This window comes from Chlamydotis macqueenii, chromosome 5 (assembly GCF_036417535.1).
Source record: "Chlamydotis macqueenii isolate bChlMac1 chromosome 5, bChlMac1.mat, whole genome shotgun sequence".
In the NCBI taxonomy this organism is placed as follows: domain Eukaryota; kingdom Metazoa; phylum Chordata; class Aves; order Otidiformes; family Otididae; genus Chlamydotis; species Chlamydotis macqueenii.
This window is the reverse complement of record NC_141560.1, coordinates 41,785,259-41,803,403: the sequence shown is the minus strand read 5'-3', so window position 1 is coordinate 41,803,403 and position 18,145 is coordinate 41,785,259. Positions and strand designations below refer to the sequence as shown.

At 48.1% G+C, this 18,145-nt stretch overlaps 1 protein-coding gene across 3 annotated transcripts in view; it reads left to right on the top strand.

Moving 5' to 3' along the window:
* The first annotated feature begins 224 nt into the window (after positions 1-224).
* MAPKBP1 (mitogen-activated protein kinase binding protein 1) overlaps positions 225-18,145 on the top strand; it is a 106,217-nt gene continuing 88,296 nt past the window's right edge. For all 3 annotated transcript variants that reach the window (XM_086748376.1, XM_086748375.1, XM_086748374.1), the window contains exons 1-2: positions 225-346; positions 1,225-1,567. In XM_086748376.1, coding sequence (XP_086604502.1) covers positions 1,451-1,567 — 117 coding nt within the window. In that variant the 5' untranslated portion in view covers positions 225-346; positions 1,225-1,450. The remainder of the gene's footprint in view (positions 347-1,224; positions 1,568-18,145) is intronic.

Sequence of the window (18,145 nt, the reverse complement as noted above, 5' to 3'; positions counted from 1 at the left end):
GCGTTTTGACCCGCGCGGGCCGCCGTAGCGCGGCCGGGCGGGCGGCCGGCCCGGGGGGGATACGGGCGGCGTTGCGGCCGCCGGGGGGAGCGGCCGGGCGGCGCGGCCGGGCGGGCGCGCTCCCCTGGGCTCCCGGGGTCCCCGCGGGGCTCCGCGGGCAACCTCGGCCCCCCCATCCCGCGTCTGGACGAGGCCCGAGGCTGTGGAGCCGCCCCCTCTGCGGGAACGGCCCCCGCCCCGCCCGCGGGGGCGGCCCGCGCCCCGGCCCCTCCTCGGGGGAGGCCGGCTGCATGGGCAGGCGCTGCGGGGCACCGTGGTCGCCGGCAGAGCCGCTCCTGGGCACCAGGTAAGAGAGGCTGAACCCGGCGGGTTGGGCTGGGGAGGGGGCGGCGGGAGGAGGGAACGCGGCCCCTCGGCCTGCGGTGCTGCCGCCGCAGGGAGAGGGGCTGGCGGTTGTGCTGACTTGGACGGTTCGCTCTTCCTCTCCCCTCCTCTCCTCTCTCTCCTCTCCTCTCCCTCCCCTTCTCTCTTTCTCGCTCTCTCTTCCCCCCGCCCCCATTCTGCGCGGAAGCCGGGAAGGTAATTTACTGCAGGCTTCGACTGGATGCCTCTTTCCCCCCTTCCCTCCGGCCACCTCCGAGGCTGCGGGAAAGGTGAAGGTTTTGGCCGGGGCTCTGTAATCGTTGGCAGCAGTTACAGTTCCTCCTTGATCCCCTGTATAAATAGGGGGTGCGGAGACGTGAAATATTCTATGTCTTTATTGTCAGATTTCACCCACTTATATATACGTGTGCACTTAAAGCAAAGCTAAATTTGTGAGAGTTAAAAACTCCCTCGTGTTTATTCTCAGTGTGCTTCTGCGACTTGGCGTTTAGTAGTCAAGTACAGCCTTGTGCTTGCCAGGCTGTGAAGCCTAAGGTGCCATGGATGTGTATGGAGCAAAAGCAAGGGGCTGGATGGACCCCGTTAATGAACTCCAATGGTGGAAATTTTTGTCTTTGTCATAAGATGATACTGAAGTGCGAAACGTTTAAATTTTGCATCTGGGAATTGGTTTAGATGTGCTAATTTATACTAAACGGATGATAATTTTTGTGAAAGCCTCTGAGAATAAGGGATACTGCATGCATCCTTATCAGAAACTCTTGCATTTGGCATTTCTTGCAAAGAATGAGGCTAGAATTTATTGTGAATGTCATATTGACCCACGGGTGCATCTTTCAGTTTAGATTACTGCTGATTTGATCCTCTGGAATCTGCAAAAGGAAAGTCTGCCAGCCTCTGTGAATAGCTTTGCAGTGTAACAGGAGTGGAGTTCCCAAGCAGAATCACTGAGAGATATGTGAATGCGTGAAAGCAAAGCTGAGCACATTGGTATTTCTGCCTCAAACCTGGGCTCGTTCCCCAGGCTCAGTTTGTGTGTGGGGTGAATACCTCTTGGCACTTGGAGATGATGTCGGTCGAAGGGTCTACAATAACAAGTCGGATCAAAAATCTACTTCGCTCCCCTTCCATTAAGCTGAGGAGAAGCAAGCCTGGGAACAAGCGTGAAGACATAGGCAGCAAGGTGAGTGCTGTGTGGTGCGGCCAGCATGCTTTAACTTTGTTGCCTAACGTCCTGTCGGTACTAACAATACTGCTTTGGGAGACCTGGTGTAACTGTAGAGTGATGTGGAGCGACTGATACGTGACTGTAGTCTGTCTTTTAGCTGGAATCTTTACTTTCCGTCAGATCCTTGCTAAAGCCCGAATCCCTCTTGTGAAACACACTCTTTTTGCTTGTGTGGTAGGTACCCAATCTGTATCAGAAAGCTTTTGGGATTTCCCACACCGTGGCGTGTGGAGTTGTTACAGATGACTGACAGGAGAAACATAATGCTGCCTCTTCCTCCGTGTTTCCAACTGCTAACCTGCATTACTGGCAGCTAATGATACACAAAGACCTGTTCTTCTGTGTAAGCAATTGCTCCCAGCCCCACAAAGGAGTGTTCTGTGAGCATATGGGGAAGGGTAGGATGATATGAAAGATGGAGGACGCGAGACGTGTCTTGGAGGTGACTGTTCAGATGGGCTCTGTGTTCCACAGGCCTGGATGCGCTTTCCTCCGTGTTCCTCCTCCATATGCCCCAGACCCCCTTCCTTTGGGGATGTCTTGTCTGGGGTTTAATTGCTTCTACCTGAAAAATCCATCATTCTTCTTGGTGTTATGGAGAATTCCTGACAGATAGTCGCTCACTGGAAATTGACTGGTGTCATGAGAAGAGGATGACTTAATCCCTGCTGCAGGGAGAACAGGCGCTGGGTGGCATTGCCTTGTGCTGACAGCAGGCGCCTCTGAGTCAGGGCACCTTGTTCTGTCCCTGCCACTGATTCACTTGTAACCCTTGGCAAATCACTTTGCCTTTGCGTAGTGCTCTCTCTCTCTCTCTCCATAAATAGAAAGCTTAATCCCTCCCCTCCTGTGAAGACTCATTAATAAATAAGAAATGCTTGTAATCCATGACTACAAAGTGCATTTATTTGTCTCAAAACACTACTGCTTCAAAAGTTAGCTGCTGGAGTGAAGAGTGTGTAAAAACTGCAGGGGAAAGAAATGACACTTTATTTAAATGGCCTGTTCTCAGCATGAAATCCTGTTCTTACAACTGTGGCTCAGGTCGGAGGTCCCCTGAGATGGCCCTTCAATACCAAGGAACACAGTTTTCTTCCTTTGCAAAGCAAGTGAAAAACTTGCTCGGCTTCCTCAAAGCTGTCTGGAGGAGAGTCCTTGGTGTTTGTGCGTGACCTCGGTGTGTGCATGTGCATGCATGTACTACATTTAGTGCAGCCTGTGGACTGCCAGTGAAATGTGCTTTGTAGCTGTTCCTGAAGAGCAGATGGTTGATCTGTATTCTGCAGAGACCGCTGTCAGAAGAGCCAAAAGCCACCTGTACCACCACATATAGTACAGTGGGCATTGGATTCTGGCTCTGTGAAAAGGAGGTGAGGTCTGCTCACTCCTTTTCAGAGCTGGGACCCGCTGCTGGGTGTTCTCTGGTACCTATTTTGGTGGTTTATTATTTTTCTTTTTTTACCTTGTACGTGCCTTTTGGAAAAGCTCCGTTGTATCCCTTGTGCTGCCTCCCAATGTGCAGCCAGGGCTGTCTGATTCACTGGAGATACCATGGATTCATTCTACTCCATCAAATTAGGGTTTGAGGGCTTGATTTTGTGTATCTTATTAATAAAAGCAGTTAATCAGTAAGATGCGAAGGTGGTGCTGGGGAGTTTGCTGGTAGAAGCAGTTTGTCATGGTGAGGAGTGCTGATGTTGGTTTCCCAAAGCAATCTGCTCTGAATTTCCCTCAAATGAGTTATCCCCTACCTTCAGTGGGACAGCTGGGGCTGGCAAGGCAGAAGGGAGTGGCCCCCTTACCAAAGATCCAACAGAAGAACTTTCCCTGTTTGATATCTGTGGAGATACTCCCTCTGCCATGTGTATGCTCCTCTGCCTTCCAAGGTGAGAAGCAGCTCTACTTTTCTAAAAGAGCAGGAAACAGATCTTCTCAGTCTGCTGTTTGGTATGAGTGTAAATCCTTTGAGACTGAAACTGAGCGTCATACACATCACTCCTGAAGGATCTTTGCTGACCTGCAGGAAGGGCTTTTCCAGGCATCTTTGTCTCTTGGACTTTTTGAGAAATGACTGCTCCAAGAGATGCATGTGACTCTAGGCATGTAGAAGTATGGATGGGCCTATGAAGCTGATAGCTTTGGCTGATCTTCTCTGCTGAATGCTGCTTGGTTATATAGGATGGAGCAGGACTGTTGCCCTAGATTAATGCCTGGAAGGTGATATTGTGCTTTGTAAGTGCATATGTAGGTGAAGAGCAAGCCCTCAACAGCTCTGTGGTTCCTCCGAGTCCTTCAGGCTTTTATTGCAGTCAGCTGCTCAATTTAAGATGGGCAAGCACCCTCAGTGGTACTGCCTTGACTTCCATGAGCTGTGATTTTCCCTTCCAGTGGAAAGCATCCCTGGCATTCCTGCTTTTTCCTAAAGCACCCTTTGATGGTGTAGGGCCTGCCAGGCTGCCTCAGTGGTTAGGGACAGACTCCCTGGGCAGCTCGTCATGCTGAAGAGAAGCCCTGTGAAAACTGGCTCCTTTCAGTGAAGCAGCAATGTAATGTTGGGCTGGACGTGGGCAGGCCGTGGGAGGCTGGCTGCGCAGAGACCTGTTTGTGCATTGCTCTGGAAGGGGGAGTGTGGGTAAGTACAGATATTTTGCATGAGGGCTGTGCAGGACGTGCAATGTGTTACTTGGGAGCTGTACAAGAGAGAACTTGTTTTGTGACTTTTATTAGGATTTATGCCTTGCCTGTAATTAATGCATGGTTTTACTACGCAGCCCCAGGAGATCTCTACAGGAGAGCAGAGGAGTTTTACAGGAGTAAAACTAAGGAACCAATACATAATCATGGATATCTATAAGTAAATAAATAAATGAAACAAGGAGAAGGAACAGGAGCTCTTTAAGAAAAGCTTGTTGACAAATTGGATGTAGTGTTTGGTTTTGTCACTGCTTTTTGAAAACAACTTTTGTTTTGTGGGAGTCCTGATTTTTGTTGCTGTGTGACTAGCTCTGTGTTTAGATGGGGGGTTTTTTGTATGTCTTCTGATGTTCATGGCTTGAATCCACTTTTCCCATCCTTTCCAGGTCTCCATTTTTTGTGTTGAACCAGTATAGACCTACAGTACAGTGACTTACATCCAGGCGTCTTGATTGCTGGGGTGGTAACATGTCAGTGTGGCGGCTGGAAGCTAAAATTTCCTCAGATAAGTTCGTTGGCCTGAGTTCAATTTCTAGAGCATTACTAGCCCTCCCAGAAACCCAACCGTGCATCTGGTCACCATGCTTGTGATTCCAATAGAGAGGCAGAGTTAAGAACTGGGCGCTGAGTGCCTTTGAAGCAGCATTGATCACCCTGAATGAGCGGCACTGGCAGGATGGTGGGGAAGATAAGGGTTGAGGCATCTCCCATTGCTAAAATGCCCTGGCTGCTGTAGTGCCCTGCAGCTCGGCTACACAAATCTCTCTCTGCTCACAGAAGTAATGTACCTGGGCAGGTACAGTTCCTGCAGGGGCTGCTCATATTGTTAAGCTCTACTCTTGCAAATATAAGCATCCTTTAAAGTGATGTAGCTGTGCCTATTTTAGGGTATGTATGTGGGGGGTATCCTCAGTCAAACCAGATTATGCATGTCACTGTAGAAACAAATTGCTACAAAACCTGCTACAGGCTTTTCCCTAAAACTGTAAGCCAGTGAGTCGAAGAAACACATTTGGAATTTGCTGCTTGTTCCTTTGATCTCTGCTGTTTTTTTCTAAGCCAGATATATTTTGAGTTGCCAGTTTAAAAGAGCGCTTTGACTAAAACCTGACGTTCCCCAGCAGGAAGTCATTCAGCATAGACACTGTTGTATTGTGGTCTTTCCCCAACCAAGTGTTGTGTGAGCATGTGCAGCTGGAGTGCCTGTTCCTGCTCCATGATGCTGGATTGGACTGGGTGGCTCTGCCAAACCTTTTTGAGGGCTTTCGTTCTGAAAATGAGCCCTAAGTTGCATCTAGTGGGACAGGGTTTCCTGTTCTCCTTTGGTGAGGCATGGTCTGTTCTTACTGCCAGCCTCTGGGCTCCCATCGGCCTGATGGTGGCTGCCTGGTTAGGGCAGCAGAAACACGTACACGTACCTCTGTGTCCTGCCCTTGAGCAGGATGTGCACAGACACAGATTTAAGAAGGAAGCAGATCCATGAAAGCTTGAGACCTCTTGTGCCTTGTCGTGCCCCTCGCATTCCCAACACAGTTCTCCAGCTTCTCAATCCCCTGAGAAACTGCAGAGCTTGGCTAGGACTGCAGGCTCTCCTGGACACAGGAGAGTGGAGTAGTGTTTCTGGCCTGACTGTAGCTTCCTGCCTTCAGTACACAGTCCTTTTTGTTTGAAAATATTATGGCTTCCAACGTGAATCAGTTTAGACCACTGCTGGTCATAACTGGATCAGCTGAGAACTGCTGAACCTGAACTGGAAGAGAACCAAAAAACACACAAGTTTGATTCACTGATATAAACGCTTCAAAAATCATCACCTCTTATTAAATTGTTTAAGGTGCAGCTGAGGCTTGTTGCAGAGTGGGATTCTTTGTAAGTCTTTGGGGACAATTTGGTCCTTGCAGCAGCAGAGGCTGCTGAGTTCCTTGTGGGCAGCATTTCCCAGGGAGCTGGATGTGGGGCTGAGCAGCCTGGCTGTGTGGGTGAGGTAGAGAGCTGCCTGTCTGATGCTATCGCAAGCTCTTGTTTTGGCAGGGTCTTTTCCATAATGACGGTGCTTTTGAGGAGCTGTTCAGCGCAGTATTGCCCTATTCCCCTTCTCCACTCCACTGGAGCCTGAGCAGTGCTCAGCCCACTAGCTCTGGGATCAGTGCAGCCAGTAGCGCAGCTGAGAGGATGCATCTAACCCCGGTCTGGCCTTCTGCTGCTGTGCCTGTTCTACTTCAAAGCTTGTATCTATGAACGGTGCTTGGCCCTGGTTGATAGCTAGGGATCTCTCTTACAGCTCTGCACCACTCGGTCTACACACATCCAACAGCTTCAACAGCTTAGGGGCTGCTGTCCAGAGATAGAAGGGATTTCATGTCTGTCTCTGGTCAGGCTTATAGCAGTGTCCCTTAAAGCAGAGGACAAAGGCTGGTTAGCTTATTCATAGCCAGACCTGCATTTCAATGTCATATCTGTATCTGTAGGTAGAGTCAGTGGAACAACTCTAAGTTTCATAGCTCAGGTGCTGACTCTTTCCCTACTGGCCTGCTCTGGTCCCCTCTACTCCATCCTCAAATACACAGTACAAGGTGATCCTGTGTTTGTTAACAATTGCGTGCACAAGTTTTCCTCACTCCATTCTTTGCTCTATGCATGTTATACAAGTCAGCAGGTCGAGGGAGGTGATTCTCCCCCTCTAGTCTGCTGTGGTGAGACCCAACCTGGAGTACTGTGTCCAGCTCTGGAGCCCTGATATAAGAAGAACATGAACCTCTTGGAGTGAGTCCAGAGGAGGGCCACGAAGATGATAAGAGGGCTGGAGCACCTCTCCTATGAGGACAGGCTGAGAGAGTTGGGGCTGTTCAGCCTGGAGAAGAGAAGGCTCCAAGGAGACCTGATAGTGGCTTTTCAATACTTAAGGGGGGCTTATAAGAAAGATAGGGACAAACTTTTTAGCAGGGCCTTTAGCAATAGGAGAAGGGGTAATGGTTTTAAAATAGAAGGAGGTAGATTCAGACTAGATATAAGGAAGAAATTTTTCACAATGAGGGTGATGAAACAGTGGAACAGGTTGCCCACAGAGGTGGTGGATGCCCCATCCCTGGAAACGTTCAAGGCCAGGCTAGGGGGGCCACTGAAGAACCTGATCTTGTTGGAGATGTCTTTGCTCGTTGCAGGGGGTTGAACTAGATGGCCTTTAAAGGTCCCTTCCAATCCAAACCATTCTGTGATTCTATGCCTTGTCTTGAAATTACAGGTTGATCTGTCTAGCTCTCCTGGCCTGAATTGGAGCCAAACATGAATGTTAAATGTGACTTACAGCCACAGGGCATATCAAAGCTAAAGTTTTTCTGCTGGTGAACTGCAGCACCAGTTGCTTCGGGTTCTTGAAGTATAGTGGATATAAAAGCATATGGCAATTCAACATGTTTGGTTTTGTAGCCTGCAACGGTATCCATGAACCATTCTGACCCATCTTGTCAATCTTGAGACAGGATTCCTGGAAAGATCCACCCTTCTGTCTATCCCTAAATAATGTGCTGTCTTTACTGTGAAAGACAGCAGGAAGACCCCTCCATGGCAGGGGAGGAGTGGTGATGTATTAACAGCTGGGGTGCAGTCACATAAATAACACAAACCAGGTCATTTCCTGAGACCGTTTAAATGGTCATTCCTTCCCATGGGTGGTCACACGCTGCTTTCCTGGATGTTCTTTTAGATCTACTGAGGTCTTGGCTTGCACGTTGCTCTTCTCCTCCTTCAGACAAGCTGGTATTCTGAGAAGGCACGTGGGACTTAGCTATCCTGGCCTGAGAGACTTGTAAGCAGGTTTTACTCTGTCCCTGCTGTGCTGGATAAGCCGTACACATACAGATTGACAGCCCCCTTTTGCTTGTGGGCTGTCGTTCTGCTGTGGGCTGTGAAGCATGTCGTGTTTTGCCAGAGACCTGGCTGGGATGGTAAAATGGCAGAGGACGGGGCTGGTCAGAGTTGTTGCAGGTGGTACATTTACTGCTTGCTGGTCAGAGCTGTTGTTCAGTGTGGTGCAGGGAAGGCTGATGGAGACAGCCACAGACACAGTGGAAAGAGACCTCCTCCAAAGCGTACCATCTGCTTCACTAGCTGTGTGCTTGGCACTGCCTGTGGTGTATCACCTCAGTTGTTTCAGGAGGGCAGAACAGGTGAAGTGATGGTTGGGAGTCAGGCCAGCTTGGACCACTATCTGCTCGAGGGTTTGCAAGTACCTGTATAATGACTTGTATATTTTTTCACTCTCCTCTGTGTCTAGTGGAAAGCAACTGCAGGGCATCACCTCCATTTCCAGCTGAGAAAGTGGTGGCCAGCATTTTGTTGGCCTTGCAAAGCTGGGAAAATAGTTTGCTTCCTGTTCATCAGGTCTTAGGGAGAAGTTGTTTGATTAGCTTTGGTACAGTTTTCTCTGTGAGAATGAAAGCGAACACTGTGTACTAGCTAGTCTTTGGATTTTTTTAAAGGTCTCTTGTTGTAATGTTTGGGGCAGGGAGTGGTGCTTACATGGCGCTCAAACAGCACTTAGCAGAATGAAGCCCTGATATTAGTGCTGAGTGATCCCAGCTAAGGTTTGAATAATTAACTAGCACCAAGCTTAGTTTCAGTCACTTCAGGCTTCTGTTTGTGTCTGATGTACCTGCCTCTGCAGAGCTGGAAGTTTCTGAGGGCTCCTGTATGTGCGTAGCAGGGTTGTGGTGTGCTCTCTGCTCCGGTTTCCAGCTCCAGATGTGGACTGGTCCCTGTACCTGAAGCCCTGTGGGCTCTGCTGAGGCTGTACCCACCAAAGAGTGGCTACTGCAATTCGGAAAAACCTCCCACTTTCCTTTTGCCACAGTGCTGCTTAGCCTTGCCCTGAGCACGTCTGCATGTTGTGCAAGGAAAATAGAGCTGAGGCCAGTGGCTGTTGTAGCCAGCAGTGCAGCTGTGCCATGTGATCTGTCTTCAAAAACATTAGTGTAAAGGTGAGTCACTGCTAATATTTGTATGACCATAGACTGCAGGAGCATCCCATCTCTACCTTGCTTTGGTGAGCACTGGACAGACACGTGGTAAAGTAGACCCAGCCCAGAGGAGCTTCAAGCTTAAAAATAAGGTATGGGGGGAATGGGACATGCTTTTCCTACACAGGCATGGTTCGAAACACCCACGGGAAGTCTGAGGCAGACCTAGAAACTGAATCCTGATCCTCTGAGGCCAAATCTTAGCCTTAGCCACAAAGCCTAGTCTCTTGCAGATTACCAGGGATGTTTCTCACCTCTCCCACGTGAGGACTCTGTGTTCATTTAGGATTATTTGCTTAAAAGTCACCAAATTGTACTGTAAATGCTGACTTGGTTCCATTGTCACTAGTTATTTCAGTAGCTCCGGTGATTATGACTTTCCAATAGGCTCAAGCAGATTAAGCACCATACGAATTAGAGCTGTGGAAACCCCAGTAAGGCTTGTAATTTTGCTGGTGTCCCAGGAGACCAGTACTGTTGGTACTGTGGGGAAACTGATTGAAAATAGTATTACAGAAAAGTCTATGAACTGCTGTTGTATTCAGTGTTTCCAAGTCAATAGCAATAGAAGCCAGTCCCACTTGTTCTCCCAAATACAGTATTAAAATTCACAATTGGTCAAGAAGGCTAACGTGATTTAACAACTAATATGAGATTTCTTACCTGATGGAATTTGAAAAATGACATTCCTTCCTTACAGTGATAGTTCTTTAATTTCTGCATCTCTCAATTAGTTAGATTGAAACTTCCCTCGTCATGGATCTAGAGACATGGAATAAAGTAGATTGTTGGGGGTTGCATAGCAGTAGAGAGTCACAACATTAACAAACGCCTTGAAAGCAGGCAGATGGAGGAGTTTCTGAAAGAAGGAAAAAGCAACTTGAAGGCAGTGTCAATGGATTCAAGGATACAGAGTTCTAAAGCTCTCTGCTCCTGTTTTTCTTCGAAGTAGGCACTGTGAAAAACAGTGCTGCCTGTTCAGAAACCCTTCCCTATCAACAGGCAGGCCCAGCACAGGGCAGTTGTTTGAAGTGCCAGTACTGAAGTGTTAGCTGCCTCTCCTGTGCTCAACAGTGGTAGCCTTTAAGCTCTCCCAAAGGCTTTGAAATGGGTTGCTCACCTTTGAGTAGCATATAAGGGGCCGCTCGCCTTTGAAGTCTTGTTTGTACTAGGGATGCTTTCATTTGGGGCGGGGGGCGGGGGGGGGGGAGAGGCAAAAAAAAAAAAAAAAAAAGCACTATTGCTCAGCTCAGGACTTTGTTCCAAAGGAGCCTGAATTCTTTACACAGTCCCTAACACAATCTAGATGCCACAGTTGCCGAAACATTGAATAGGACTAAGGGAGAGAGGAGTGTGTGCAAGGCCTGCCTCCTTATTTGGTGACTGCTCTTGGTGCTCGGAACTTGCTGTGCTCTGTGCTTCAGCCCTGGCCATAAGCTGGACCATAAGGGGATGGGGATGGTGTCGGAGGTATGCAGAATGGGCATGAGTGCAAGGGTGTACTTGGCCGAGCACTTGCCTGTACTAGAAACAATTTGCAAGCTGAGCTTCCACAACAAGCTGTCTTAATGGTGACACAGCCTCAAACGAGTCTATTGAATGATCGTGTCCCTCAAAGAAACAGGCTATACCAGTAAAATGACTTCTTTTTGCCAGTTATATTGCATCAATATTAGTGTCTTTTCTGCAAGAGCTTTATTTGGACTGAGTGATGTTTTTCACGCTCTTAACCAACACTTCTGTGCTGCTGAAATGTGTAAAGGTAGAGCGAACCTTGAAACAGAGCTGTGTAATTTTTTTTTTTTTTTTTTTAATGCAGTTAATGGTTTTGGGTTCTGTGCTCCGCTCTTCGGATTGTCTCTGGGCCTCTTTTTTTTTTTTTTTTTTTCCCCTCAATGTAAAACAGACAGGATACTTATCCACTTACTGCAAAGTGTCCCAGCATCCCGAGCTTTAAAACAGCTCCATAACTCCTTGCATTTGGCTTATCTCCCAGTTTTAAACTAGATATAGTGGTCCCAGTTGTGGCAGATTCAAACCTGCTTTGGGGTATCATCCCTCTCGAGCAGCTGGGTCCGAAAGCATTGCTGACTGGAAGCGGGAACTAACAAATTTGGGATCTGCTTTGCTTGTTTAAGCCCATCTGGTCCCAGCTCACCTGGTTTTCTTGGACTGAATCACGGCCAGACAGGCTGCAAAATGGTTCTTGTTATCTTGCTGACTGTGAGGGCTGGCTGCAGGGTGTTTCCCCATCCTGCGCCCCAAACCCTGCAATGGGAGTGGTGGTGGAGGGGAACGGGGACAAGATAACATAAACCACACTTAATGAAATGCATTAACAAATATTTCTGATCAATGTGCGGCCTGCCTCCACGGACATAGTCGTTTCAAAAATCCTGAGCTGCTTTTCAGGCTGGAATTGGGATTCAACCATCTCCCGCGCCAGGCGGATAATCTTCCTCCCCGATAATCCGCGCTTTGCGCCGCCCGTCTCCGCGGGCTTCCCGCGCTAAGCTGCCGGGATGCTCGAAGGGCTGGCGCTGGGGGAGGATGAGGGCAGGGTGCTCTGCGAGCTTGCTTCAGCTTCCTCGCCGCTGGCGCAGCCGCCCCCCGCTCGGGCGGGTCGGTGTCCGGCCGGGCCGGCTCCCCTGTGGCGGGGGGGGGGGGGGGGGGGGGGGGGGCGCGGGGCGGTGCCTGCGGCCTTCCGTCGCCATGGAGACGCCGCCCGGCCAACGAGGGGCGGGGCGCTGCGGCGACGGGGGGGGCGCCCTGGCCCCGCCCCCCGGGCGGTGGTGGCGCGCCGCGGGCATGGCGCGGTATTAACCCCGGCGGGGGCGGGGGGGGTGCTCGCCTCTTCTCGGGGACCGTACCGTGGGTAAACCCGTACCGGTTAACTTAAACACGGGTTTTGGAAAAAAACCAGGCAAACCAAGGTTCCAGTCTAGACAAACCCTGTGTCATGGGCTCACAGTCTGTGTCTCCAGTGTCTGGTCCTTCGCGGTGGAGCCCTGGTGGCCGAGGTTCCAGGCTGGAAGAGAGCACCTGGGTAACAACGCTGTCCTCTGTGGTAGAACAGGTGGTTGTGTGAGACGCGCTGGGCAGCTTCCAGCTCTGCATCTCTGCCGAGGGAACTGAATTGTCTTGTTAATTCAGGAAATTCTGCCTTTTTATTTTGTGAAAGAAAAGTGGAAAAGTGTTTTATAGGGCACCTCGTACCTGGGGAGCTCTGAGGTCACCAGAGGTGGAGAAACACTGCTCACTGTGGAGAGTCCTGTCATGTTCCAGTGGGAAGAGGAGAGTGCTTGCTGCAATAAGGCATTTGGTTTTGCTGTCAGTGCTTTTTGGAGGTTTAAAACAATTGGGAACACTCATCATCTACTGCCTAAAGGTTTGTTGGCAAGCAACTGAAACTCTTTTTCTTTCTACTGGTAGTTTTTTCTGGCACTGAGGGCCTGTTATACTGGGAGGAGCAACCCTGCCTGCCTTAGCCAGCAGCTCTGGCTGAGGAGGGGAGGAGGCTGGGTAAAGAATACCGTAACTCTCCAGGAGCTGGTATTCCTGCCCTGGGCTGTGGGAAAGGGAGTTGTGGGCCTGGAGCATGTTTGTGTAGCATTTGGGATTAGTTGAGTCGGGGAGCTCTCGTGCTGAGGAGATGGCAGAACTGTAAATCATCACTGATCTACCTAAGCTGCGGAAGCAGTTAGGGTGGAAGGAAGGGTTTAGAAGCAAAATCCATTATAAAATGTCAAAGTGGGTGATTTCTCTTGCTGGGGAGGGAGTCTTGTCTCTGGGCAGCAGAGGGAATGCCGCCTATGCGTTGTGGTCATCCCTCTGGAAGAAGGATTTACTTCCAGGTCTGTTGCCTGGGTTCTGTCCCGCATCCTGCCCTCCCGCTCTCTAGTGTGATTTAATTTGGATGCTTTTCTCAGATCCCCAGAAAGGAAAGTACTATAAACAGCTGCCAAGCAGGATTTTGCGTTGTAGACCATACTTAAATGCTAGGGCCTGGCTAGATGATGGTATGAGTATGTTTCTATTTTTCTGTGTGTGTGTTTAATAGGAAGAACATACTCTGTTCTGGTAGAGTGTATGTTACTTTTCTTAGTGTGCCTGTCAGTACAATAACTTACAACCAGCTCTTTTTCCCTGCTTCTGAAGTGGCATGGTATTGTGTTACAGCTGTAATGTACACAAAGTCTTGCACAACTCTCTAACATTTCTACAGTCGCAATGACCTTGAAGGGCTTAAAAGAAAACTGAATGCAAACTCTGGCACCGTTCCTGCGGTTACTTAAGCGTGTGCTTAATTTTGCGTGAGGTAGCATGAGCTTGAGTAGTTCCATTTCACCCAATGGATGTGAAGATAAGTGCCTCTGTGGCCAATTTCAAGATCAGAGTCTCTGTATGATGATTCATTCCATGCACATAACTGTATGTGTGTGCATGCCTTATATGTTTATCATGCAGTTGTCTTTATCGTGTTGTTTTGACCAGCTCAGCTGCACTGTCTGTTAATCTATATTCCCTGGGCGTGTTGCTAACCAGTCCTGTGAAGCCTGGAACAGAGGTTGTTTCTCTTTCCCTGTTTCCCATCCCCCAAATAAACAGTTAACCAGAGAAATTCCATTTTTATTTTGTACCCTCATCATCATCCCCAAAATGTGGACTTGGTTTTCCCTTTTCTCCCCAGCTAGAGGCTCCCTGACAGAGCCTCCTCCGATCTAAGCAAGACGCTGACCTGACATGTTCAGGAAGGGCAGTTTGATCCCTGAAGTTACAAACAGGTTTATGCAAGGATAAAGCTAGTCTATTTATACCCCAGGACAAGAGACGCCCCTCTCTGTGAAGGCCTGAGATGGTGGTCATTAACTTTTCCACATGACATAATCAGAGATGCTGTGCCTTTTAAGAAACTTCTGAAGTGTTGATTATACTTTCCCCCTCTTTAAAGTCTGGTCCCATTGGATTCAGACATAAGAAAGAAAAGGCAAGAGTGTTTTTGTTTTTTTTTTTAAACACATTAATCACCACACCCCCACACCCCCCAGTTCTTAGCTGTTGCAGAGAAAAATGTGATGAAAGGTTGTTTTAATGTATTCTGGGAAGACTGGCAGAGCTGTCTGTGCAGCCCATGAGAGGGACAATCTGGTGAAAGGCATGGCAGTTACCACCTGACAGTTGTCTACATGTGGTAGGGTGAGCGCCCTTCTTTAGGAGAAGGAATGTAGCTGACACTGTGTCTCACTGTGGGCTGCTGCCTCGGGTCTGGCTCACCTGGGGTCATGTTAAAACCTAGGCCTGGCACTGGGATCAGCATCCTGTGGGTTTATAGCAGGCGTCTCTCTCATCTACGTGTCACTGAGGTCCCAGCAACCAGTGCTGGGGGAAGCATTTGGATGTTGGTCAGTGGCTCCTGCACCTTGCCCTTCTTGTTTCTTTCCAGTGCTTGAACTTAGGGGTATTGAAGTCAAGTCAGATTCATTAAAATACGGTAGCACTACTGATATTTTCAGTCCAAGCAGGGTTTGCAAATAGAGCTGTACAAATCTGACTAGTTGTTGGACTGTTTGTCCGGCCCTTAAGTTTGTAAGACTACTTTGAAATTCAAGTGGATACTGGCAAATGCTCCATGTGTTGTATGTCTGCCCTTATGCTGGCACACACCCTGGTCACCTCCTATGTGGTCTCTTGGCAGTCAGACACCCTGTCTTGATGTGACAAGAGCTGGCTGTTAACTTACAGCTATAAATCTGTGGGGGCTATAGTGCTGTGCAGGTGGCGAGTGGCTTGCTTAACTTCTGGGTGGATGATTTTTTTTTTTTTAATTTTCCTACCACGGCTTGTATTTCTGCAATGGTAGATCCTGTTCTGGTCACAGGGGAGTAGCGGAGTTAACAGCGTTTATGGGACATTCTTTCCAGTTGCTGTGGTCTAAACATATGTACACCAGCATTGAGTTACTTCTGCCTGGAAATAAGCCACAGAGCTATATATAAAATATATTTGAACTGTTGCAGTAATGTTGTTGGTATAAATAGGAGAAGGGGATAGCACCAGGGCTTCCCTTCCTTACAGCTGGTTTGAGAAGACTTCCCAGTGCTCCATCTTCAGTGGAAGAGTCTGGGGAAGGTGACTGAAAGCAGCAACAGAATGCCATAGGTCTGGTCTTCAGGGAAGAGCATAAAGTGTGAGATACTTGGGTCTGGAGCATTGGCTTCCTGCTTGACGAATGGCCAGCTCTTTTCTCTTGTGGTGGAACATCTGTCAGATATCCCACACAGTTCTGCTTCCAGTGACCTGGTCCCCCAAAGCCACAGGGTTTGGTCTGTGACCATTTGTTGGATTCTTGTGACTCCAAAACTGCTGCTGAGTTTTCTTGAACTCTTGGCAGATGTTTCTGTCCTCTAGCCATTAGACAAGTAGTCTGGGTACATGTGGAGCTTCTAGTTGCCTTGGTCATCATCTTGTGACATATTGTAGGGGACAGTGTTTTGAAGTGACATCACTGTGTGGTTGTGCCTCACGGGTGCATTGGGATACTGCTGTCATCTTTTGAGCCATGTGAAGTGTGCGCAGGACTTCTCCGAGGTAGTGCTTGTAAGCAAAACAAATTCTGCAATTTCTAAGTACCTTTCTGGTTCTTTGTACGAGGCTGTTTAGTGCAAGTCTTTGCTCTGTCAGCTTGTCTGCAGATTGTGCCAATTTCTGTGGTCTTTTCTGTCACTAATAGATTTTTATCTCGCCCAGAAGAAATGTGGGAAGTGACCTCTACAGAAACAGCAGAAAGTGCTGATAAGCACTGAGCAGCCAGTTTTAGTCTTTACTTGTGGCTGGTGTTAATCCCTTCTTTAAACTCTCAGTGCTTGTTTGTCTTTGGCTAATTTGTAAACAGATCCTTCCACAATATTGTCTCCTAAGTACTTCATTCCAGGTGCCAGCCTGTGATGCTCTAAGGACGTAAAAGAGACAACGTTTCCAGGTAGAAGTAATGTCTTTTCTTAAACGGACTGATACAATTAGAAGAAGAGAGGGAAGATTGCAGACGGGTGGGAACATTTTCAGGGTTTGGTTCTCTATGAACAGTTCTCTGGTTGGTGATGGGGATTGCAGCCTGGCTTCAAGCCAGGGGCCAGTCCCTGTGCAGGGGTGAGAGTAAAGTTTGTATCTGCTATTGCCCACTACCCAGCTGCCTGTGCACCACAGCAGGGAGTGGACAGGAACTGCATAGAAGCTTTACAGCTATCTTTTTGCTGGAAGACATGAAATACAGTTCGAGCAGGGTTAGCATAGTGGTTCAGTACAAATGACAATCACAGAGATGTTCTGGTTCTTACTCATTGCTTTGCTGTTCAGCCTCACTGCTTGCCCTTCAAGAGTTTGTCTGCTGATTGTATCCTTTGTTTAAAGTGTAGAAATGTCCTTGGGACTAGTAGTTCAGGTATTTCTGAACTACAGGTGTTGCTCAAAGTTATTTCTTACCAAGACAGAGTCTGCTAAATGCTTCTGAGTAGGTGAATGCAAAAAAACCCAACCAAACTCTAAAACTATAGACCGGAAAATCATGCATTGGGAGCATTGACTCTTTGCTGAAGACTGGAGTTCCGTAATCTCTTTTTTTGTGTTGTGCTTTTTACGGCAGCAATTTCTGCTAAGAACTAAACATGTAAGAACAGAAGTACTTTTTGAAGTGTTGAAGGAACAGGAGTGAGTTGTGTGCCTGGATCAAGGGCTTTCTGAATTTCTAAGCAAGGGCAGTACAGAAATGGTGGTAGTTTTAATGGTTTGCTTTCTTGAAGTATGGCAGGAGCTAGGTGGTCACAAACTCAGGGATTTTTAAGCCTGTGGATAAAAATTACTTTCTCTGAGTGTGGTTTTACTTTCTTAGTTCTCACATTTGGTAATTCTACCAGTTACCCATGCTTCTGAGCCTAAATGTAGGCTAGAGGAGACCTACTTTTCCAGTGTTACTCCTATTTCAGGGTTTTAAGTCACTTAGATGGCAGCCTGCTCCCTTTTTTCTTTTTGTTAAGTCACCTTTAACAAAATCCTCAAACAAGTCAGCTTATGTTGGACTATTGTACCTCTTGTTCACAGACTTTGTTTCCTTCAGGAAAAGAAACTGAAAAGGTGCTTGGGAAAAATCGCAGGGAGAAGTGATTTAAGGGCTAAGTATGTGAAGAAGGAAAGTGGGCTGAATGAATGACTTAATGAGCTTGTTTAGGATTGCTTTGTAGTTATCTTTATAACCTTTTGTCTCTCTGTGTGGTTTATTGTCTAGTGGTGGTTTCCCCTGTGTGTGTAAGGGAGAGACGATCTGATGGTGTTCTTTTGCTGCTGACCTGCAGGGAGAGTTATTTAGGTCTTTGGGGTGCTGGGACTAGGCCATAAAACTTGCAAGAAATTTTAACTGTTTGGAAAAGACTAAACCAAGTTCTGCATCTGGGATAGCTGTGATTGTGAACGACGATTGTCTCTCCTGTAGTACCAGTTTCCGTCTTTGAAACAGAAAGATGGCCCAGCAGCGCGTACCTGAGTGAGCACGTGAGAGTTTGCTGGGGTTGCCTGTGCCGGTGGCTGAGCGGCAGGTGCAGTGATGGGGACACTGCATTGCCGGTGAAGGACTTTACAGCCATACTGGAACGGGAGGAGGTGGCAACAAGTTTGTTGAGGAGACAGTGGAAATCAGCGCTTGTGCTGTTCTCTTAGGTTTGTTTTCTCCATCTTTGGCTGGCGTTCCTATGTATCGCTTCTTCTTTCTGGTGAACAGGAGAAATCTCTTGGATGCTCAGTATGCATGCTGACTGACAGATATGAAGAGCTCCTT